The following is a 23,986-nucleotide window of genomic DNA, read 5'->3' on the forward strand; positions in this document are numbered from 1 at the left end:
GAAATTGTTGTCTAATTTTGCCATGTAATTTTCAATGAGGCAAAATAGAGTGTGGATTGTGCTAAGCATGCATTTGCAACAACTTTCAATTGCATCACAAATCTTTCTCCAAATTATATACCACAAAAGTAGTTGGATAAGGGAGATCATATGGAACTAAGGAAGCACATGTGTTGGTAAGGCACAAATGGGGTTGTCTGCAATAGAAAATCACTCCCTTCAAACAAATGAGAAGGCTATACAGAAAGGCACAACACATGCACAAGGCAAGAGATGTCTTGAATGCAGTACAGTTGTAGCCATGCCTCAATTTGTGCTACATTTGGTGTGTTCATAAATGGGGTGTCAATCTCTAATCAAACTTTATGGTTATGAATCATGTAGGTGCCATTATATGACATTAAAACATTTGCTCGGATGGTGGTTGGGGGCGGGGGGGGGGGGTAACCAAATGTAAATCCTCTATATTACATGTGTTATAAAAAGGGTACTGGAAAATACCATTTCCTTACACGTTGTAAGGTAATAAAAAGACCCATTTTTCTTTAAGAAACTTATACGTTTTTTCCAAATTGTAATGATAAAACCCCTTCTGTAAATTTAACTAAATAAAAATTGATTACATGTGTTGCATTACATTCTTTTAGGTGCCCCCCCCCCCCGCCAACATTTGTAAGAACCTTATAAAGGGGAATGATTGGACATATGTTGCATCAAGATTGTTGCACCCTATTTTGGATGTGAGGTCGCATCCACGAGTGGTGAATGGAGTCTCCTTCCTACTCAAAGGCATGCACATGTATAAAAGCTTAGAATAGCTGCTTGCTTTTTTTGCCTTACAAGTGGAACATGCAAAGCTTGCCCTATTCTAGAATTGAATCCACATGCAAGCAATAGTGTACTAGCATAGATAAAATTTTGTGCCTAGTTGAGCTTGCGTAAGGTGTTGCCCATCGCCATCAACAGGCATTAGATTTGATAGCTCACATGGATAGATGTGCACTAGTAAATATAATAATGCATTGTACAAAATTTATTTCATGGAAGCACCACTTAATTGATGGGATTTGACTCCCATGGCATAGGTTGATTGTATAATGCAAAGTTTACTCCATGCAAGCTCCACTTGAGTGTATAACAATTGACTCCATAGTATAATGTAGGGTTTGCTCCTCAATTGGTGAAAGAGAGCCTCGATAGAGAACTATGAGAAGTAGGTGCTAGAAAGGAGAGAGAAGCAAGAAAAGTGTCAGTAGCACTAATGTGAAGCACCCAACATGAAACTAGGTGCATAGCCTTAACTATTGCTAACTAACACTGGTATGAAGCACTGGCCTAAAATTGGTGCAAAGCATTGGGAGAATCTCTTTGCCTAGTTCCATATGTCATTAGAGATTTGCTTTGGGAATTCCAATCCAACCAAAAGGTTCTCGAGTCTATGTGGCATAAGAAAAAGAGGTTTGATATTCAAGAAATAAAAACTTCACCGTCTTTGAAAGCTGTTATTCTCTCTCTCTCTCTCTCTCTCTCTCTCTCTCCTCTCTCTCTCCTCTCTCTCTCTCTATCTCTCTTCTCTCTCTCTCTCTCCCCTCTCTCTCCCCCTCTCTCTCTCTCTCTCTCTCTCTCTCTCTCTCTCTCTCTCTCTCTCTCTCTCTCTCTCTCTCTCTCTCTCTCTCTCTCTCTCTCTCTCTCTCTTATAGAGATGAATTTCTTTTCTCATTTAACATGAGATGATATGGAATAATATATTTCAATGGTTGAATATGTGGATGAAATGTGTATGCACATACACAAAAAAAAAGATATATGAATTTTGTTTTAAAGAAACGAGATCAGATTTTAATGGTTGAGCACGTGCATGTAGTGTGCACATATTCTAAAGACACCCACAAACTATACATATACTATAAGACACACACACAACATACATGCACATATATGTCACATGTACTCATGTATACATATGTGCAAACACATACACATGTATGCGCATATGTACACATCCCCATACACAAATAAATATATGAATGGAGAAAGAGGGAGGGAGACTAGAAAAATCAATGAGAAAGAGAGAGACAATTATAGAAGAGAGAAGAGAGGATATAAAAAAGGAGAGCAAATAGAATGGATACAAACTTACAAACATGCACTTACTTATTTGCATACACATATATGGAAACACATACTTACCTACATATACTTGTGGATACATACTTATATGCACATGCATGCATGGACAACATGTATACATATGAGTTGAAAAAAGATGAGAGACAAGGGACTTCGTAGAAAAAGGAGAAGAGAAAAATGATGAGAGGGAGAGATAGGAGACTAGAAAAATGGAAACATGTGCATTAAAACACACATACACACACGTGTGCACACACACATGTATATGTAGAGAGAGAAAACAAGAAGAGGGAAGTATGAAAAAGAAAAAGAAAAAAGTTATATCATTATTGTAATGTGTGTTATTTGCAATGATGCCACTGACCAGCATTGCCAACTAGCGCGCGCGCACGCACGCACCCGCCCACCCCACAACAAGAATGATATATTAAAATTATTGTAGAAGGATGATATGACATTATGTGTATGTTTTCTTTTTATAGTTTTTTTGTGATTTAGAGCGTGAGTCATAAAACCAATTAAGTGTGTGGGCCACAATCGCCATATTCTCGATGTGTTTACTGTTGTGTAAACAAGGGTGCATTGTCACACAAGAGCATTGCTCTTTTTCTTTGCGAGACACACACACACACACACACACACACACATAGAGCACCCTTTTTCTCTAATTTTTAAAAATGAATTATTATTTCTTGAAAAGCAAGATATCCACACATTTCAAAGCTAATTGGATCACTCAATTGAAATTAACAATGGGTAATTTTTTTGGGACCTATACCACCATGTCACAACACCATTGTACAAGCATATGCCCCAAAAGGCAATGCTAACTTTTGTGCATTTTGGAGTTAAAGGGCAGGGGCAAGCTTGCTTTTTGACGTGCAAGGGTGTCCTTCATGGGTAATTAAGAAGGCGTCCTAAAATCAGAATAGCCCTTCATTTTTCCTATCTTGACGTGAAAAAATTTAAAGTTCCCTTCAAAATCCAAATTTTCCAATAGTGCAACTGTATACACAATGGGAAAAACCCATTGGCACAATCAAATCACTTGAAAAATCAAACTCTAGAATCTTTTATAAATAACCACCATTAATATTAAGAGTTACAAGCTTACAATGTTAAAGGAAAAGCATATATTTGAGTCATTAGAGAAGTAACAAAGGTCAATGTGAGAACAATACTATTTCTTAGAGGCTTCAAAACTATCTAAGTAATGCAAATCTTTGAAATGTTTACAAAAAGATGGTAAGAAACTAATGGTAAACAACCACTTTTTATACCATGAAGGAAATACAAAGGAAAACCACTCACTAAAAATGAAGATACCCAACATCATACATCTTGCCTTCTAAGTGCACTCCAAGATCATATATCCTACGATCATTAGCATCTTGTCAAATCTCAAAAACTCGATTGCATTTCACATCATCTAACTTTGGTCCTGTAAGTGCAACCCGCGTGAGAGCATCGAAAGTTTTGATGGACATAGATGTTCTTCTAGCATCCTTAATCATGTTTTGTCATGAAAAACCTCTTTCACATGCAACAATGCTTGCTGGGATAACAAGAGTAGCTTGCCAAAGCTTCATTATATTAGGAAAACTTTCATGCCACACTTTTATAATCAAAAATGCTCTCCATGATTCTTTCATTGTAAACCCTTCACAATTCAAATGAAGAGTCTCAATAAACATAAATAGCTCTCTTTCACAAGCTCTTCTGTCAACTAAGGGATGCAAGGGTTGTTCTCCTTCCTTGCATGGTTGAAGATGTTGCACCAACTTATCGAGCCATCTCTTAGCATTTTTCTTTCTTATTTCATCATCTTGAGCATAAAAAACATGGGCTCAAAAGCTTTGTAGCATTAGAGTGGAAGATCTAGAAAACTAGCATTTAGCCTAACTATAAGGCATTGTACATTATCCATTGCTAGTTGCATGCAAGAATCCAAAGTGCCATCAATGTGTGGTCTTAGGTGCTTTTAAACATCCTTTTCCTTTCCCTTAGATGCATCATCTTTCTCTTTGCTTTTAGGAAGCGATCTATATATCAATTCATGTCTATGTACATAGCCATCCTTGTCAACCATTTCCAAGAATCCTTTTTTAGAGCATTCTAAGAACTTAGATACTCAAGACATCAGCCATCATATGAATGCAAAATTGCATAACAAAATGCCTTGATTTATTGTACCAGTCCATCATCTTTTCATCTTTCCAAGTTGTCAAGATACAAGCCTTTCAATCACTTGACCACATGACAACCATCTAAGGACATGGATTTGTAAAGGCAAATGTGCATCCAACTACATAATCTCTAAAAGAGACATCAATTCATTGTTTCTCTTAGGTGAGTTATCTATCCATGAATACACTTTGTTTGCTAACTTCTCTATAAAAAGAAGTTCTAGAAATGATTTGAATGCATGTCTAGCAGCTAAAGCTTCTCAATGTGCAATACAATGCATTGCTATCAAACTTGGCAAGTCTTTTTTGACCAATCCAACTCCTATCCATACATGATGCACCATCAATTACCAGGCCAATCATTTTTTCCTTTGATAGACCTCTTGCCTCAAGAAACTACATCAGAGCATCGTAGATAGTCTTTCCTTTTTCATCTAGTAATGTCGTAATACCCATAAAGCTTGAGTGCTTGTTCCCCACACCTTTGCCTGCAATGTTTGTGCCATATACTATTAGATGCATCTCAACTCCCTTGTCTATACTCTCATCCAACATGATTGAGAAGTATGGAGATTCTAACATACATGCAACATGCATTTCCAAGAGTTGACTTGACATTGCTAAAAGGAACTCAATGCTTGCATAGTGACTTGTATAGGATGAATACTCTGTAGTCCTTGGCATATTTGGGATGTTCAGAGACATTGCCAAGTCACAGAGATCTTCAAATGAGGCAATAGAGTTGTCGTTTTTGCTACATAGTACATTAGCTTCATGGTTGTAATAACCCTTGCCTTGTTTGCATGATCTATTGAAGCAATACGAGTTCGAATTGGCTTTGCTTTCTTTTCCACCTCACAAGTGTACTATGCCATTGCCATTTTATGGCCACTTTACAAAGCATGCGCTTTTATTGCATTGTAGATACATCCATCTCCTGTGCCTTGGAGAGGCAGCGGGTAACCAGTCTCAGTTTTAGAGGCAAATTCTAATTTGCACCTATTGAGTTGCCTTTTTGGCAGGATGCAAAAACATGCTGACAGAGCAGCCTTAAGCCAACCATAAACCGAAAGTGGGGCACTAATAATAGTGCTTCTGCTAGCTTGTCTCAGCAGCGATGGCGGAGACATACGAAGCGCAGCAGCAGGAGCAGCTGCACGAGGAAAAGGGAGAGGACGAACAGGAGAGGAGCAACAACGAGCTGCACGAGATCTCCCAGCAGTACTCTCACATCCCTCCATCGCCAGGAACTCAGGCGCTGTCTTTCACGGATGGAAACCTCGGAGACATCATGGCAGCCGAGTTCGGCGACCTGTCGATCCAGGGGCCTCCGTCAGCCTCAGCGGATTCGGCGCATGAGAATGGGCATCCGAAGACCCATAGCCCTGACCCAGCAGTTTCCTCTAAGGAGAATGGTGCACAGAGGATGAATTCTGAGCCTGAAATACAGGCTCTTGAAGAAGACAGAAACACCGTTGCCGAGACTATCTTTGATGCGAACGACAGCCAGACCGATCTCGTTGGTCCTTCCTCCTCCACCTCCACCTCCACTACCATGTGAGTACTACGTGTTTAAAATTTTGCATCCGTACTTACCTATTCTAATGAAAAAAAAACACAAAAAGAGAAGCATCCTAGACAAGTGTTTTTTTTTTCTAGGAAGAGATTGTATTGAAGAACAGATAAATCTAAGTAGCTTTTGAATCTATGCTAACATGAAAAGAGAAACATTTGCTAGAGATTGTACTTGTTAAATTGAGAAGAGATGAACTCGAGTAGCATTGGAAATGTATGCTAATCTGCAAGAGAACGTTTGCTAAACTTAGAAGAGATAAACTTAGACAGCTTTAGAGACTACCTTAAGCTAAAATGAGATCAACAATTAGCAGCTTTCTGAAATCCCTACTATAGAACAGTATAAATAGTGTCAGCCTAATTGGGTAGATATTGTGCATCTCTATATCATGATTTTAAATACCAGACATTTAACAAGCTGACCATGTTTTAAAACATCTATGTGTCCAGTCTCCAGAAGAGAACTGAGCCCAACACGCTGACCATGTTTTAAAACATCTATGTGTCCAGTCTCCAGAACCGAACCGAGCCCAACACACTCACCCACCCAACAACCAAACAACACACTATCCAACCCAGCTTCATGGTTCTCCCCATGGGTTGATCCTATACACTATCCAAAGTTAATCTGCACATCACTCCATATACCAAAGCAACCTCTGGTTGTGGATACAACTTCAGAGAAGTGCAACAAATACGTACTTGGAAACAATGCCAAAACAACCTGTGTCTAGGAAGGATGAATTTTTACATTCCTCTCAAGTGCTCTTTTCAATGATCACGCTGTTATCTTCTTGTGCAGTTCAAGAAATAAAGTTCAAGTACTTCTTGAGGTTTAAATGCTAGGCCATCTCACAAGTTGTAGCCTGGAAGCTAAACTTCAGAATTTGAAGTTGCTGGAATAACTGTCAGCTGAAAGATTGCATTGAGCTGGCATGCATAAGTTCCCCTCCAGGTTTAATCTGCACATCACTCCATATTCCAAAGCAACCTCTGGTTATGGATACAACTTCAGAGAAGTGCAACAAATACGTACTTGGAAACAATGCCAACACAACCTGTGTCTAGGAAGGATGAATTTTTACATTCCTCTCAAGTGCTCTTTTCAATGATCACGCTGTTATCTTCTTGTGCAGTTCAAGGAATAAAGTTCAAGTATTTCTTGAGGTTTAAATGCTAGGCCATCTCACAAGTTGTAGTCTGGAAGCTAAACTTCAGAATTTGAAGTTGCTGGAATAACTGTCAGCTGAAAGATTGCATTGAGCTGGCATGCACAAGTTCCCCTCCAGATTTAATCTGCACATCACTCCATATTCCAAAGCAACCTCTGGTTGTGGATACAACTTCAGAGAAGTGCAACAAATACGTACTTGGAAACAATGCCAACACAACCTGTGTCTAGGAAGGATGAATTTTTACATTCCTCTCGAGTGCTCTTTTCAATGATCACGCTGTTATCTTCTTGTGCAGTTCAAGTATTTCTTGAGGTTTAAATGCTAGGCCATCCCACAAGTTATAGCCTGGAAGCTAAACTTCAGAATTTGAAGTTGCCAGAATAACTGTCAGCTGAAAGACTGCATTGAGCTGGCATGCAAAGTTCCCCTCCAGATTTTGCAGTTCATAGGGTGGGTCCAAAGTCAGGAACTCACGTTTGCTGTGCTGGCTTTCAAGTTGAAATCAGTAACAGTCCACTCATTTCAAACCATTTTTATATTTTTTATGTCTTCTTTATCACTAATCCTTACTAGCTCAGTTTTGCTACTAGTTCAGAAAATGGTTCAGATTGGTGATATAGTTTGCATAACCAGGCGGATAGAGCAAGCTCCTCTCATCTCCAAGTTGTGGGGCCAACATAATGTTTCGAGAAGACAAGAGGTGGTGTTGGAGTGCTGTTTTGCTTTTGCAGCAGATCACTTGAGCTGAATCAGAATAACACAGTTAGAAATCTTAGGGTTGTGTTTGAACTAGCTAGCAGTTCTGACAATTGATTTTTTGTTTATGTTAAGATTTAACTATAAAATTATACTTTTGTCAAATCTAGAGTATACTATTAGTTATTTAATATATAAATCCTAACACAATTGTGGTTCAAGGCGGTACAAATCATGTTCAAACCTTTTAGAGGTCATTTAGTGTGTCCACATTAGGAGAACTGGGTGGCCACTATTTTGGCCACTTTTGGTTTCTCTCATGAGGCAGCTACTTGATTGCTCCGTTGTGTGATCACTTGTACTTCTACATCGCAACGCAGCTATCTCAAACCTTTGTGTCGGGTGGATTTTGAAAGGGATGAGTTGGAAGAGGAGTTAGAGACACCGGTGATAGGTCCGACAGCGTGTTGTACTTCAAACGATCCCAAAACGCAGCAAGCAGTCTTTGAATGTGATGAGCTGCTGTAAACGCAGATCAGAGTGATGAATCTGTCCGGAACAGGCTGAGCACAACAGATGGCAACATGGCTGCCTGCAGGGCAATTGTATGCAGTGGTAGCAGCTCCAAAATGCAGGCTGTAGCTGAAATGCAAGCCTAGCTATGTGAGCGATGGCTCGTGGAAGTGGTGTAGATGTTGGGTGGCAGCTGCAGAGCGAAAACCGACTGATGTGGACAGGCAGCTCTCTGCTCCAAAGAGGCTGGGTGGTGTAAAGAAATACTTGTCTACAGCTAACAAACACAATTGTACATCAAAGCATAGATCGATAAAGAACATAGTTAGGGTTAGGGTAACTCAAAGATGATGAACATTGAAGAAGATAATGAATTAATAATGAATGTTAAATATATGTACGATGCTCAATGAAGCAAACACACTATGCAAAGGTGAAATATTGACACCCGAACTCCCATGCCTCTAGGACCAGTCTCGAGAGTATGAGCTAGAGAGTGTGTCCTACTTTGAGGGACCCTAAATCATAGTAGATAGTCTTAAAATCTGTATGGTAGCAAGAAACAGTCCATAGAGTGGTTGAATTAGTCTCAGAGGCTGGAAAAGGGTAGAAACTTGCAAACCAGTAGTAGAACACAACAGATTTGCAGTGGGCAGCAGGCTGGAAATAGTCACCAATAGTAGGGAGAGGTTGGACAGCAGGTGCTTGATGATGGATAGCAATGGACAGCAGCTTGAACTGTGATATCTGCCGTGAATGGGATGTGCATAGCAAAGATTGTAAAAATATTGAGGATGCATTGTAGGGTGGATTACTGTAATGAGCAAGTAGATAATCATAATGAGACATTAGTAATGACAAAAGAGAACAATTGATATTACTCAAGCACCATGCAAGTACAATTGAATGAGAATGATAGATAGAATGAGTGTGGGATGAGTGCCTTTTATAGGCTTACAATAGGTGGTATTGGTGGTGGAAAAAGGTGGAAAGGGACCATGGTATTCACGAACTGTGGTTTTAATAAACCATGCATATATGACCTAGTCTAAGGTTTTATTTATAATGTGATCCTTTGCTTTGCTATTCATTACAAAGAGGCTATAGAGTGGATGTGATTGTACATTTCTGGACACCCCTCCTCAATCACAACCAAGACAAGAACGGAGTATACAAAAGCTGTCATGAGTAGAACCTTGCTAAGTGTAGACATGGAAAAACTAACCATATAAAGCTAGAGGTTGTCACAAGGCCTCACTAAGTGTGTATAAGTTGCAGTGTAAAAGTTACATGAGGAGTAGAACAACTTATGATAAGAACATTAGGCAGGTACACATAAAGAACCAAAAAAAGTCTCAGAAAATAAGCCGCAAAAGAGGGATTGATGGGTCCTCTCCTTTTGCTCTTAAGTGTTGCCTTCTTCTTCTCCATTGTTATCTTCATCTTCTTTTATTGTTGCAAGGTATGCTCTTTGAGATATTTTCTTAGCATGGCAAAACTTCTCAATATACGTAGCTTTTTTTTTATACAAAAATCACAAATTATGTCATTCTTCCCTTTGTCTCTGACATAGAGGAATTGTTGGTCTCTTCTTAGGGTGCTTGCTTCTCCTTTGCTCTTGATCTTCTTATCCTCTTTAAGGAGAGAGACTTTGATGTCCACTAGCTTTGGCTTTGGTTTGTTGATTAATGTGGTAGACACATTATCATACTTGGGTGGAAGACTTTTGAGGAGTACTCCAATGCAAATGTTTTCATCCATCTTCAAGTTGATTCCTGCAAGTTGTGTCAATAAGCTTTTCATATAATTCAAATGACTTACAAGTAAAGTACTACTCTTCATATCAAGCCTAAAGAATTCAATTAATAATCCATATTTGGAGTATTTGGATTGTGCTCCAAACAAGGTATCTAGGCGTTTCCAAGTTGCTTGAGAAGTTTCACAAGTATCTACATGATGAATGTAGCTGTCATCAAGCTCTAGCTTGATAATAGCTTGAGCCTTATCATCATTTTTGTCCCATATTACTGAGAGTGCAGCTTCCCTTGGCTTCTTCTCTTGTAAGGAATTGAATTCGAGAGCTCGCAGAGCATCCTCCTTGTCTTCTTGATGAGAAATTCCCATGCTCTTGCTCTATACTCTTGAGAAGGGCCTGTCCCCTCTTGCTCGGACTGCTCTCAATGGCTCCCCATGTCTCTTATTTATAGCTAAATTGGAGAAAAAATAGTGGCTAAGAATAAGAGCTCTTTATGGAGGGGATATTGGCAAAATCAACAACCTAAAGCTTCCAAGATGCAATTTGATGTTGGCGATTTGATCCTTGAGGTCCAAAGAGGCTACCAGAATCGGCATGAGGGTGAATCTTTACCTATTTTAATGGTAGAAGCAGCAGTAAATAACTGAGAGTAGACCAAGAGGGTTGAAGTTGAATGTGTCAAAAGACATATAAGAAGCACTAGTATAAAAAAACACTATGTGAGTATTGAGAGATACTAGCAAGTTGAACCATTGATATTGGATCTTGATGTTGAATCTTCTTCTTGCTGATTTGAAGTGGTAGCTTTGCTAGAAACTAAGTATGGCAATGGATTAGAGAGTCAGTGGCATGATTGAGTCCAATGGGAGTGAGAGAGAAAAGAGATATTTGAGCTTGAGCTCAAAAGCTATGGCTGCCCTCTTTAGGGTTCACTTAGGCAATTGGCTCTTTTCTCTGTGCCGCTTGACGCAGCATTTATTCTTTGAGATCTCTAGTGGGAAAGGAGCTCATACACCAAGCTTTGAAAGCCCTATGGTCTTCGTTAGCATCGTTGCGTGTATGGATTGCGTAGGTTGTATGTCAGGAATGCAGATGAAAACAGACAGTAGGTATTGAGAAACCACTTCTTCAATTTATACACTTCATTTAGGGTTTCACATTGATAGCCCCAAAAAGGATTGGTGTCCATATTTTTGCCACTTTTTTAGTGGCCGCCCACACAGTGGTGTGCCACCCTTGACAGTTTATGCCTATAAATAGGCAGTCACTTCATTCATTCTTCACCACCCCAACATCTCTCTCTTCAATCATTCTTCACCACCACTTCTCTTCTCTCACCAGCCCCTTTCATTGTCCTCACACCCCTTCAGGAGGACATTGCAGTTCGTGGCTCATGGCTGCCTTTACCCTTCATCATCTGCTATCGGCACCTTATTTCATCATTAGGCCTTATGTTTGGAGTATCTTTCATGAGGTGTTACCATCATCTGCTTGGTGTCAGTACCCTTCTTCATCAGGCTCCACCTTCACCTGCGTTTTTCAGTGTGGAGACCTTGCCTGGCGTTGTCATTTCTAGCTTAGCATCAGCATCTTAGCCTTTGGTGACAGTCTTCATCACTGAGCGTCAGTGATTTCATCACTCATCTATCATGGGGGACGCTGAGACTTGCGTATTTGCAGCTTGGCTCCTTCTCTATCACTTGGCATCACTCGTCTATCACGGGGGCTGCTAGGACCAACGTTTTTGTAGCTTGGCTTCTCCTCCATTACTTGTTGGAAAGATATTTATCGAACTAGAAAAGAAGAAATGCAACAGAAATGCAGGTGTTCTCTTCGAGATACGTTTGGTGGGGAAAAGAACATCTAAAATTTTTGAAGATAGGCTTTTTGGAGCTGTTCTCACGAGGGTTTGTAGGGGAGGTTTTTTGAGAAGCTTTAACAAAAAATTTGAAAATCGCCCAAGGCCACATTAGGGTTTTTTTATTTTTCATGAGAAAGAGGGGGGTTTTGGGTTACTCCTCAGCATCAGAGAATTGCGGTTCACTCCCTTTATAGCTGGTGATCATCTTCCACATCTCCGATAGCATCAGAGGATTGCGGTTCACTCCCTCAACAATTGTCTTTCACCTTCCAATGATTTCTTCTATAGCCCATTGCTTGGAGGACTGCATCTTACTCCCTCCACTGTGCAGATTCATAGGTGTTGCCGCTTGATTTAGATAGGATAGTGTAGTTATCTTTTGAATTTTGGCTCCATTGTATTAACTTTTCTTCTCATAGCATGATTCAGTGCATCATCACTATGTTCTTGTGTTTTCGAGTTTATCTTCTCTCTCAGCGTTTGCTGTACACACTTTGTGTTACTCCTCGCAAACCCTACTGTCTCTCTGTGCTGTTGCTTATTTTGCCATGGTATCAAAGCTTCCCTATTATTTTTAACATGGTATTAGAGTGCAGGAGCTCAGAGAGCTAAAGATCCTATTCATCAGAGAAGGCACATATAGGTTGTGGGTTTGGCATCATCTTTTGATTTCCCCCTTCATTTTCACTGCATCAACAGGAGACAAAGATGCCCTTCTCTTCCTCTACCACCCATCCACTCACCCACCCATTTACAAATTGACACTCCAGTGCTATGTCCTCTCCACAGGCAGATGGACAGGCCATTGGGTGTTGCTCTTTTGGTATCAGCGGAGTCCCTACCAATTCTTGCCGCCATGGATCTTTGCTCCCTACCCTGTCGGAGTATATGTGTCTACCCCCAGGCACTCGTTGTGCCACCTCTCCCTTATGGGCCATAGAGTTAAATTTGCATTAGCTTTGAGATTTTTATGCTCAAGGCAATAAGACGCATCCGATGCGCACTAAAGCCCTTTCGAGCCACATGAGGGTTTGACTGGTACCATGGCCTCCTTGCGACCGTCGTAATGCGCTATGGAGGTTGCTTCTATTTCTAGGGTTTTAGGAATGCCACCTTGACAAACCCGTGGTTTTGCAGTTCGCTTCCTTGAGAGACAGTGATTGTTGGATACCGTTCCCTTGGCAGTTTGCTCCTTCAAGAGATAGTGATTGTTCAACCCCTTCTATTACTTCAGTTTCACAGTCCTCTCCATTGAGAGACAGTGAGTGTTGCCCACCCTTGGCTTAGTCTGAGCCTAGCTTTTTCCCACCCTTGACTACTCAGGTTCGAGAGGCCACCTTTGGGAGTTCTTTGATACCTTTGATACCCTAGATACCTTCTTTGGCAGCACGATTGATGGCACTTCCTTTGTTGTTAGATGATTGGGAGTCTATGATCCATGCTCGTAGAGGGGGATGTATTCTCTTTGCCCTTAGAGGCGGCTTCTACCTGTTTGGCTTCAAAGGGGGCTCCCGCACCTCCGCCCTTAGGGGGGGCACCTCCTCGTCATGAAAGTCGTCACCCACCATTTAGTCTTTTGGGATGGTTGTCCTCATGCAGTCATTTCTTGTATTGATTCCCAAGATCTTTAGAGGCCACCTAGATTGAGTTCTTGGAGGTCCAGCCGCACCTTGGTGAAGAGGCCTTTGAATTCCTTCCAGCATGGAGTTACGGAGCTAGTGGCTTCTCTCCTGAGGTGGAGTTAGGTTCTACAATTCATCTCGTCTATTGGTCCTTACTACAGGTTACCTTTCAGGTGGAAATCTTGGATCTCTGGGATCCTCTTCTTTATCATACCTCTCTTTGCTTTTCTTCTTTCTCCCTTTTTGGGCCTGAGAGGGGATATTGAGAAACCGCTTCTTTGGTTTACACACTTCATTTAGAGTTTCGCATTGACAGCCCCAAAAAGGGTTGGTGTCCACATTTTGGCTACTTTTTTAGTGGGCGCCCACACAGTGGTGCGCTACCCTAGACAGCTTATGCCTATAAATAGGTAGTCACTTCATTCATTCTTCACAACCCCAACACCTCTCTTTAATCATTCTTCACTACCACTTTCCTTCTCTCTTACCAGCCCCTTCCACTGCCCTTACACCCCTTCAGGAGGACATTGCGGTTTGTGGCTCGTGGCTGCCTTCACCCTTCATCATCCGCTAGGGTAACACTTGGATTTGGGTACCTAAAGCCAGGATGGCCAATGACACTACTCCAACAATGCCCCCAAACTTACATATAATCTGTGTAGTTCGCAATCTTGGACTTAAAACTTACATTTAGAGATTTTATTGTAAAGTAAATGCAAGAGAGAGTTGAAATTAGAGGAATATAGAGGTTGATGGAGTAGCGAGAGCTTGAGGGAATAGGAAAGGTAGAGAGGTTAAGGAATAGAGATAGCGTGAGGGAGTGGAGAGATTGAGATGGCAAGAGTGCTTGAGGGAGTAGAGAGTGTGGGAAGCTCAAATGAGAAGATACTAGAAAAGAGTAGAGAGAGTGCGAAGCTCAAATGAGTAGATACTAGAAAGGATGAACAAGATGGAGAAGGGGAAGAGATTTTTATAGAGGGAAAGTTTTAGGATTGAGAGAGAGAGAGAGAGAGAGAGAGAGGGATATTAACGTCTACATAAGGCCAATGTGGCCTATGAGACAAAATCCAGAGTACATCCATGTCTAATGTCATCTCATTAGTAAGGTAAAGATAACATTACAAATAAGTGGGTGGCCTATGAAACAATACTGAAAATAACTATATGATGGGACTATACTAGGGTTGAACCATGTGTAGTATTATTCCATCAATAGAAAAGAAAAGGAAAGGAAAGGAGAACCGGATCTGATAGAACCATGTACAAAAGTGTGGTGGGGACTATGGGTTGTAGGTGATCTCAAGATCTGCACATGATCTCACCTCACCTATGATGCGGTCCCTAGCTGCTTCACTGATATGCCTGGTGGTGAGTCTACAGTGTCTCGTGATAATGGCTCCAATCCGATTGTGGTGTGGCCTCCTCGGACGTGGTCCTGGTAGAGGGGGTCGTCGTGCTCGACGAAGGGAAGTGGCTCTATCCAATGTGACACCACGGTGTGGTGTGTAAAGTGTTTGGCGGGGTGGCTCTGTCTCTTGGTAGTGTCAGTAGGGTCGGCTCTGTAGAAGAAGTTTGTCATTGCTCTCTGTGTGTGTCCCTTTGGGTGAGCTGGCCTTGTCTTGTAGTAGTGCAGTTCGGCGCCTCTCGAGCTCCAGGAGGAAAAGACCTAGACATCTCTGGTCCTCGTACTCCATGACGCGACGAAGGGGTCCAAATCCATTACGGAAGAGGCAGTGGTACCGTCCTCGTATGTCATAGTATACTGTGCATCTGCATATGTAGTGCTCCTTCGTCTCAGGCTCTCGACCATAGAGCTGGCAAGTCCTATCCTCTGCTAGGGTATTTGTCCATCTGCCTGTCTCCATCTGAAGCCTATGTGAGGAGGTGTGAATCTGTTTGATAGCAACCCGTACGCTATGGGAGAGATGAGTGTCCATATATGCTGGCCGAATAGTGAAACCATCATCAGAGAGACACAAGAAATGACTCCTGTAGAACTCCATCCTTGATCCTAGAGGGAGTGGTGGATGGATCCATGTCCTTGCTGTCTCAATCCTCAAGATATTAGCTCTGATCACCTGGTTCAACTCTGATCAGCTGAGAGAAAGTGTAGGGCAGTCAAGGCTATAATCCAAAGGTGGAAGACAGTCAATATCCAAACCATGTAGATTCATCCAAATAGTCATCTGTGAAAACCAACAATTCTTCTCGCCTCCAGTTGCTAGTTGTCTAGATGAGGTTAGTGCCAATCTAGAGTATCTATGGCGTGGAAGTTCCCATAGTCTGTGCCAAAAGGTCACTGCCCTGAAGAGTGCCTCTGTAACTATAGGTGTTGCCTCTAGCTCTGCTCTGACAATGGGATGTGGAGTGGAGGGCTTACTCCTAATCATGCATGCTATCATCATGGTCAGTGGCCTTTCCACACTATCCCAACCATCATAATAATCCCTCTCTATTCCAATCTGATCACTGAGTGGGCTAAGACGCCTGTGGTACAAGTTGCAACCCCATACCTCTGCTCCATATAGTAATGTAGGTGTGAATAGGGTGTTAAACAACCAGAGTTTGGTGCGGGGCTCCTGGAACTGTATGTGAGCACATTGACTCTCGAGTCTCCCTAGTGCTGCATATCCACGTGCTAGACGTGCCTCTGATGCCCCTCTCAACGAAAAACGTGGGCCAGAGAAGGTGACTCCCAAATAGACATATTCCCTCACATGCTCCAGTATGTCTCCCCCAAATGTGAACTGGTATATAGATCTAGTCACCCATGCTGCTGAAGTATTGATGGCACTGCAATCCCTCTGGTGAATCTAAAATGAGAACAATATCATTTGCATAAAGTAATATCGGTATCAGCACCCTTGCCAGGCTGGCTCCAGCTCCTCCTCCTCGGTCTATGTAATCAGACACTTCATCTATGTATAGACCAAACAATGTGGGTGAAAGTGGGCATTCTTGTTTCACTCCTATGGCACTATCAATCCTCTCTAATAACCCCCCAGGTGCTAATACATGACCTGTCACTGCCTCATATAATGCATAGACACCCCATCGTATACCCTTTTGGTACTCCAATGTCCTGCAATCTCTGCATGATGCGTGTACGAGGCACTGTATCAAAAGCTTTGCGAAAGTCTACAAAGCAACAATAAATCCTCTTGTCTCGGGTTCGACCCTCCTCAATAATGGCTCTAAGTGTGAGAATATGGTCCAGTGTGGTATATCCTCGTCTGAAACCTGCCTATCCTTGTGCTCTCTTGCCTTGCATTTCAGCCCAATCACTGAGTTCATGCTCCAATATAGATCCATATATCTTGGCCAAAGTATGACCGATCATAATAGTCCTGTAGCTGCTAGGAATTAGGGGATCACCATTTTTAAATAGCGGGATTATAGTATTGTTTGACCAACTCATAGGGAAACGTTCACATACTAGATGAGAGAGAGAGAGAGAGAGAGAGAGAGAGAGAGAGAGAGAGAGAGAGAGAGAGAGAGAAGCGAAGAGAAGAGAAGAGAAGAGAGCTATTGGAGGAGACTAGATGATAGAGAAGAGAGAGTTATTGGATGAAACTAGGCAAAAAAGTGCAAAAATGGTTAAAGGACGGTCATTTTGACCTTGGCCCTAGCATATTTGATTGGCGTAGTGAACCCATCAAACGCATCCAGATAGGATTGGACAAGTCGTACGGAACAGTACGGATTGACCTGTCCGTCAGATGTGGACAACCATGGTCAAGGTAGCTCAAGCCCAAATTTTCTTTTATCCCAAGGTGTCCCAAGCCCAAATTTTCTTTTATCCCAAGGTGTCCCACCCCAAAGCAGCTAGGGCATTGAGCAGAGGGTGCTTGTTGGCTGCCCAATGACTTACCAAGACTACAAAGGTGATGGTTATCTTACCAAGGGAGCCCAAGTGATCACCCCAGAGAGGCCAAGGTATTGGACAAAGGGTGAGGCTAAGGTATTGGACAAAGGGTGCTCGTTGGCTGCCCAGTGGCTTGGTAGGACCTGTAGAGGTGGATGGAATCACAATGGATATTTTTCCTTTAAAAATATTTATATATTTATTTTTTGAGTGTTTTAAATAACAATTTTTGTCATATTGAGGAATTTGTGCCTTGACGGGGGGGGGGGGGGGGGGGGAAGAAGAATTGAGGGGATGGTTAGACCCAACACATCACAAAACAAACAAGCTATCTTGACCATCTATGGGTGTTGATGAAGAAGGAAGCTATGGAGGGTGAAGGAAGGGAATTTGCTATAGGAGCTACTGCAAATATGGTGGATCTAGAGCCAACCACTCTTTGAGTGAAAAGGGATAAATTCACACAAATGCATGTTTAAAGAACAGAATGCCAATGCATCGGGTAATGCAAAGGGCAATGCACATCGTTCATACTCATAAGTGCCCTTCTTTACAATCATAGTCATCCTGACAATGATACAATATACAAAAAACAATAAGGCCAATGAAGCATGTGTAATCAAAATCTTGTCATCAAGAGAACATGGCCACCTTCTCTCAATGTGGAAGGGAAAGCCAGAGGAACCCCCTCCCCATCAATTTGAAGTAGAAGGGGAGAGAGCACCCATGTTGATCTATGGTAGCAAGTATTGAAGAATCGGTTTGTTGATTGGCTTGGCTAGAATATCTATAAGATGCAAACGACTTTCTCTCCTTGTGCTTGTGTTCTTCTAGGGTTTCTCTTTCAAGCCTAAAGAGGCTTTCCAAGATGTCCAATCCACCCTAAACTTGGTCTCTAGGTCCAAAAAACCTAAGGCAGAAAGTAGGGTCAATGGTATCGAATGTACATAGAAATTTATAAGATAAAATACAATGTTTCGTATGGTCATTAAAGAATATAGAAGAAATAGATAGTTAACCTATTAAATACGATCTATAAACTTCATGCTCTCAACATGATAAGATATGATACAAATCTCACTATTGTGGCAAGGCAACTAATGATAGAGATGGATTGAAGTTCCAAATAGAGGAAGAAAGAGGACAGTTAAGAGGTAGGTGATGAAAAAGAGGGGAGGTGGAGAAAGAGGTGGTAAACATAGAGTGTTAGGTGTCAGAAGTGGTGCAGCAATGGAAGCATAAACAACATATTGAAATAAACTACTGAAACACAAGACAAGAACAATAAACACAAATACAGATGAGAACTCAGATGTATGCCCGGGAAACGGAATCCATGTCGAACACAAGACAGCAGCATACAACAGTGAGTCATTGGCTGTGTGGGCACCTTGGCATCGGCTCCTCTCTCCTCAGAAGAATCCACAAATGATGGTTGAAGTACAGAAGAGGAGGAGGAGCCCTAGCAATATATAGGCATAAAATGGGGGGAGCAATAAATGCAGTCAGCCAGCATTTAATGCTGGTCGGCCAGCATTAAATGCTCCCTGGCCCTGAAAAGGGCACCAGAAAATGCCAATAAAAATACTAGAAAAAGGCCACAGCCTCTGCAGCACAAACTCACACCTAAGTTGACTAATCTGCTAACACTCTCTCAGATTAGGGGTGATCGGATACAATACAATAGAACAATGATGGGGAATCATAAACTATACAACATAGAACCACTAGAAAAATAGAGAAGAATGGTAGCAGCTCTTTGGGTTATGTCACCTATGTCACTCAGGACGTACAAGACCAATCTGCCAAACACATCTCTAAACATGTGACCATGGAATCCCCGCCTTCGGCCAAAACCGCCAAAGTGTCCCCTCATGTGGGCTTCATACGAAAGCCTCCCGTTCTCTGTCAAGTAACCAGCCCATCATGAACCTGGGTGTCAATCCTAGCTCCAGGATTTGTACCTGCCAGACTTCGGTCGATGCGTCAGGGATGTCCCTCTTTGGATCCTGTGCATTTGTATAGACATATAGATGAGGCATGATTGCCCCATCTCACGACCTTCTCACACTCCCTCTTTGGCACTGGAGAGTCGTGAGGGATGTCCGCATCACCACCACTGGAAAGTTGTTGAGTAAGGGGCCACTAAGCCCTTCCTACGATTCGAAGAAGAGGATCCCTTCCATGCCTTGGACTTCGCCTTGGCTGGAGGATCGAAATCGGAATCGGAATCGGAATCGGAATCGGAGGCAGATGATGACTCGTTGGAGGAGTTCGCATCTTGCTTGGTCTTCTGCTCCTTTTTCTTCCTGTAAGCTGCTAACTCTTTGCAGTCCTTCCTTAAATGACCTTTCTTTCCACAGTGATAACACTGGGCCTTCGACTTCTTCATCTTTGAACCCCTCTCTGAAGCTGCAAGAGCCTCACCTGAACCTCCATAATGTGACGGAAGCCTCCCCTGTAGTTGCAAAGTAGCCTCATGCTCAAGTAGCATGGAGGACATGTGAAGAAAATTGATAGGAGTCGTAGATGTCTGTGCCCGTAAAGCATTCGCCACTCCATCAATCCCCCGAGGAAGCTTGTAGAGTACTGTACCAACAAGATGTGCCTCTGATAGGGCAGACTGCATAGTGCAAAGCTGGTCCTAGAGTTGGGTAACACGAAGTAGGAAGGATTGAATCGTATCTTTGGATTCAAACTTCAGTTGCTGGAGCTGGCCATAGAGAGTAACGGCCCTCATGGTGGAAGGAGCCTTGTACATCAACTGTAACTTTGACCATATGTCTGAAGTTGTCGTACAGGAGGTGACCGCCGGTAGGACTTCTTTAAAAATACACCGAAGTAATGCCGAATAAGCATGGGCATCATCCGAATCCCATGTAAGCACAAACTCCTCATGGTTGTCTTCATCAAAAGCAGATGGAACAGGAGAAGGTTGTTGAGGACGTGCCACAGCTCCGTTAACCACGTATCATAACCGCTTCTGAATAAACCAAGCCTTCATCACCGCACTCCATGTGTAATAATCAGGTCCATGGAGCTTGTCATCAGTGGAGGTGCATGGAGGAGCCATCTGGAGAGGATTTAGAAAAGAGGTAGAGAAAAGAAGGGATTGGGAGAGGGAACACAGCCAAACCACGAGCACAGACTGCAAAAAGTAAGAGTTCACATGCAGTATAACCCAAAAATTGATCAAAATAAGCCAAAATCTGCTGCACAAAGTCAAAAAATCAGTTGAAATCTGCTAGAAACAGCAAAAACGGCCTGTTTTGCCAGTCGCCCAGCCCAAAATAGTGCTGTAAATAGCAAAACACAGGCTGCACACTGCCTAAACAGGTGTAGGGAACTATCGCTAGCAGCTTGATGAGGAAAACACAGGCAGCAGGAGGTGTTGGATAGGCAGGCGATGCATATGCTGATCAAAATGCAGAGTAGGGAAGCCAAAATCTGGTCGCAATCAGGTTGACAACAGTCGCTAGGGCAGTAGAGGAGTAAATCAGTCATAAAATCAGTAATAAAACACAGCAGAAACACAAATCCTAAAATCAGATACCATGTCAGAAATGGTGCAGCAATGGAAGCATAAACAACATACTGAAATAAACTGCTGAAACACAAGACAAGAAAAATAAACACAAATACAGATGAGAACTCAGATGTATGCCCGGGAAACGGAATCCGTATCAAACTCAAGACAACAATATACAACAGTGAGTCACTGGCTGTGTGGGCACCTTGGTACCGCCTCCTCTCTCCTCAAAAGAATCCACAAATGATGGCTGAAGTACAGAAGAGGAGGAGGAGCCCTAGCAATATATAGGCATAAAATGGGGGGAGCAATAAATGCAATCGGCCAGCATTAAATGCTCCCTAGTCCTAAAAAGGGCACAAGAAAATGCTAGTAAAAATACTACAAAAAGGCCACAACCTCTGTAGCACAAACTCACACTTGAGTTGACTAATCTGCTAATATTAGGTAGATGAAAGGAAGAAATAAAAGAGGTAAGAGGAAAAGGAGTTTGTAAGAGAGATGTAGAGAAAAGGAGGTGGTAAGTGACGTATGGATAGAGGTAGTTTTGAAGAGGAAGGGGAAGAGGAAGAAGAAGATAGAAAGAGCTTAAAGCTTGTGGTGATAGATAGATGTGATAGTTGAGAGATGAGAGAGAAGTGTGAGGAAAGAAAAAGGCAAAAATGATCATAAAATGGCCAAAAAATGGGTTAGGGAGACACTTTTTAGAAGCTGTAATGGTCAAAACAAGGACAATTTTTAAAACAGTTTGAACCATATGGATCCCATATGGATTGTACTAGTTTGTCGACATTGGATGGATTGTACTATATGGATTCATTTGTGGATGCAATGCAACCATGTCCCCAAGTTGTTGTTAGGAGCAAACGGTACTAGCCAAATTGGAGAAATGTAGATCTGCAAGAAGAAAGTTGATGACACCTTCAAATTTAGGAAGATTGCAAAATAAGATAAATGACGAGACACTATAGTGGTTTATTGCTGAAAATGGAGTTGTAGGGAGAGTTGGGAAGATTGCAATGCTGAGAATGCACGTTAATGGAAGTGGGACTGTATGAGAGAGATATCACAAAGAGACATGAATATGAGATGATTGAAACTAAATCAATACCAAAAGCACAAGATGAACACGTACATGAGTGCGGACAAATAGTGCTCCCTCACACTCTCGCGCGATCAGCAACAAGTCATGGTTAGAGAGGAGGGATGATATAAGTAGCACCAAATTGAAGTAGGTTGGCCAGCCTAAAGGTTTCTGAAAAGGCTATCAAGTCAGCCAACATTGAGGAGGTTTCTTACATAGAAACCCATGAAATGTATAATATTCATATCCTTTCTTAGATCATGGATGATCGGTACAATGATATATGCAATGTTGTAGTGCTTGAAAATCAGCCACCAAAAAGGTTCTTTGAATGTCTACAATGATATATGCAATGTTGTAGTGCTTGAAAATCAGCCATCAAAAAGGTTCTTTGAATGTCTACCATGTTCCATGGGCCATACCACAATAGGCAACCAAAAAGCCCTCAAGAACATAGTATTTGCAAGCAAGATAACAAATGCGTTGTGAATACGCAAGCAATGGATGTATTGGCGAATGCTAGATGCTCCTTGGAAGAAACATTGTTTAGCCTTGGTCATGGAAAGTAGCAGCAGTAGAATCTCTTTGCTTGTCACATGTAGCCTTCAATGTGTACCATGGTTTCCTCTCCTTCAACCATTGTGCCAAAATGTTCGTGCATGTAAGAACCAACTAGTAGGCAAAGTTGCTTGTTATCCAAAACTCTTGTCATGGACATGAGTCACACTTGCTCTAGGGTTTTAGGACTGCTAGATAAGTGATGCTTGTAGAAAGCCACACATAATGATGTTGAGCTAAAATTTATCACCCACTTATTAGCTCTTTAAGATAGTCCCAAACCAGTAAATTACCAAAAGTTTCATTAAAGGGGGAGCGGTTCTAGAGAGTTTCTATGTCCCACATGTAAAACCCTAGTTTGGGAGGATCCTTCTACGTCTATAAATAGACAGGCTGCCTACCATTCAGCCTTATCCTTGTCTTGCAGGTTTCAGCTTGCTACGTGGTCTATAGTTGTTGCTCAACCTTCCGTTGCTGCCAGTGATCAGCTTCCATTATCTACATGAGGTCGTTTTTGTGTTTTTAGTGCTTTTCTTCATCAACCTCTGCTTCGCCCATTGGTGGTTATTGCACTCGATATCTATCTCTAGTGGACGACACACATCAACACCTCCCTCAGTCCGCTCCCATGTGAGCCACTTGGTGTTGGATAGCTTTGCCCTTGAGCATCTTGTATATTCTTTCTTGCGTTTACAACATTGATTCATTCACTTTCTTTAGAGTTCTCTTTCTTTTCTACTTGTGTTTGTGTGTGTGTTTGCATTTTGCGTTTAGCGTTTAATTTAGGGTTTGAGTTTTGCATGTCAGTGTTTGAGTCTTTGTGTTTTAGTCGTGATTGTACATTTTGTGTTTCTTCAGTGCAAACACTAGCGTATCTTTACATGGTATTAGAATCGGTGCTCTTGTAAAGAGTATCTTGCGGATATTGTGGAGGCTTGGTTTTGTGCAAGGTACATGAATGACATGTAACTGGTTCATAATGTCTCAGATATCTTCTTCTCAAGATACCACGATGCCCTATCAGGCTTCTTTATAATTGGATGCCCTAAGGAGGCATTATGGACTCGGCGAGGAAGATGAGACTCCACCTTCACCTTTATCCTCTTTTTCTTCTCCTCTTTTAGATTTTAGTCTCTTGATAGAGGAGGGATTTGAAGAGTACTTGTGCATTACATATAGTCGAGCTTACACCTCTTCTACTAGCTTTGCTACTTCATTTGGATTGGACTGGTTAGTGAGTCTAGCCACCTCTCTGATCATGGAGGACATACGACATTTGGAATGACTAGCGATCCATTTTCTTCATCTCAACCAGGCCTGATGTTAGGTTTCTACAATCCCTTTGAGTTGCATGAATCAAAACCCTCTCCTATTCCTCCTTTTGGTGTGCAGGATCTGGATCATTGAAACTAGTATTCCTTCTTGGAGGGATGGTA

At 41.9% G+C, this 23,986-nt stretch overlaps 1 protein-coding gene across 8 annotated transcripts in view; it reads left to right on the forward strand.

Annotated features, from left to right (window-relative positions):
• The first annotated feature begins 5,255 nt into the window (after positions 1–5,255).
• The window catches only part of LOC148039979 (protein HLB1-like), a 113,242-nt gene continuing 94,511 nt past the window's right edge, over positions 5,256–23,986 (forward strand). For 3 of the 8 annotated variants that reach the window (XM_087695478.1, XM_087695469.1, XM_087695503.1), the window contains exon 1: positions 5,257–5,873. In XM_087695478.1, the coding sequence (XP_087551604.1) occupies positions 5,434–5,873 (440 nt within the window). In that variant the 5' untranslated portion in view covers positions 5,257–5,433. Of the gene's footprint in view, positions 5,874–23,986 lie in introns of all 8 variants that reach the window. The other 5 variants (XM_087695486.1, XM_087695495.1, XM_087695444.1 and 2 more) reach the window with 3 other exon arrangements.

This window comes from Lygodium microphyllum, chromosome 2, assembly GCF_053477565.2.
Source record: "Lygodium microphyllum isolate KBCC chromosome 2, Lygodium_microphyllum_v1.1.10, whole genome shotgun sequence".
Lineage (NCBI taxonomy): Eukaryota > Viridiplantae > Streptophyta > Polypodiopsida > Schizaeales > Lygodiaceae > Lygodium > Lygodium microphyllum.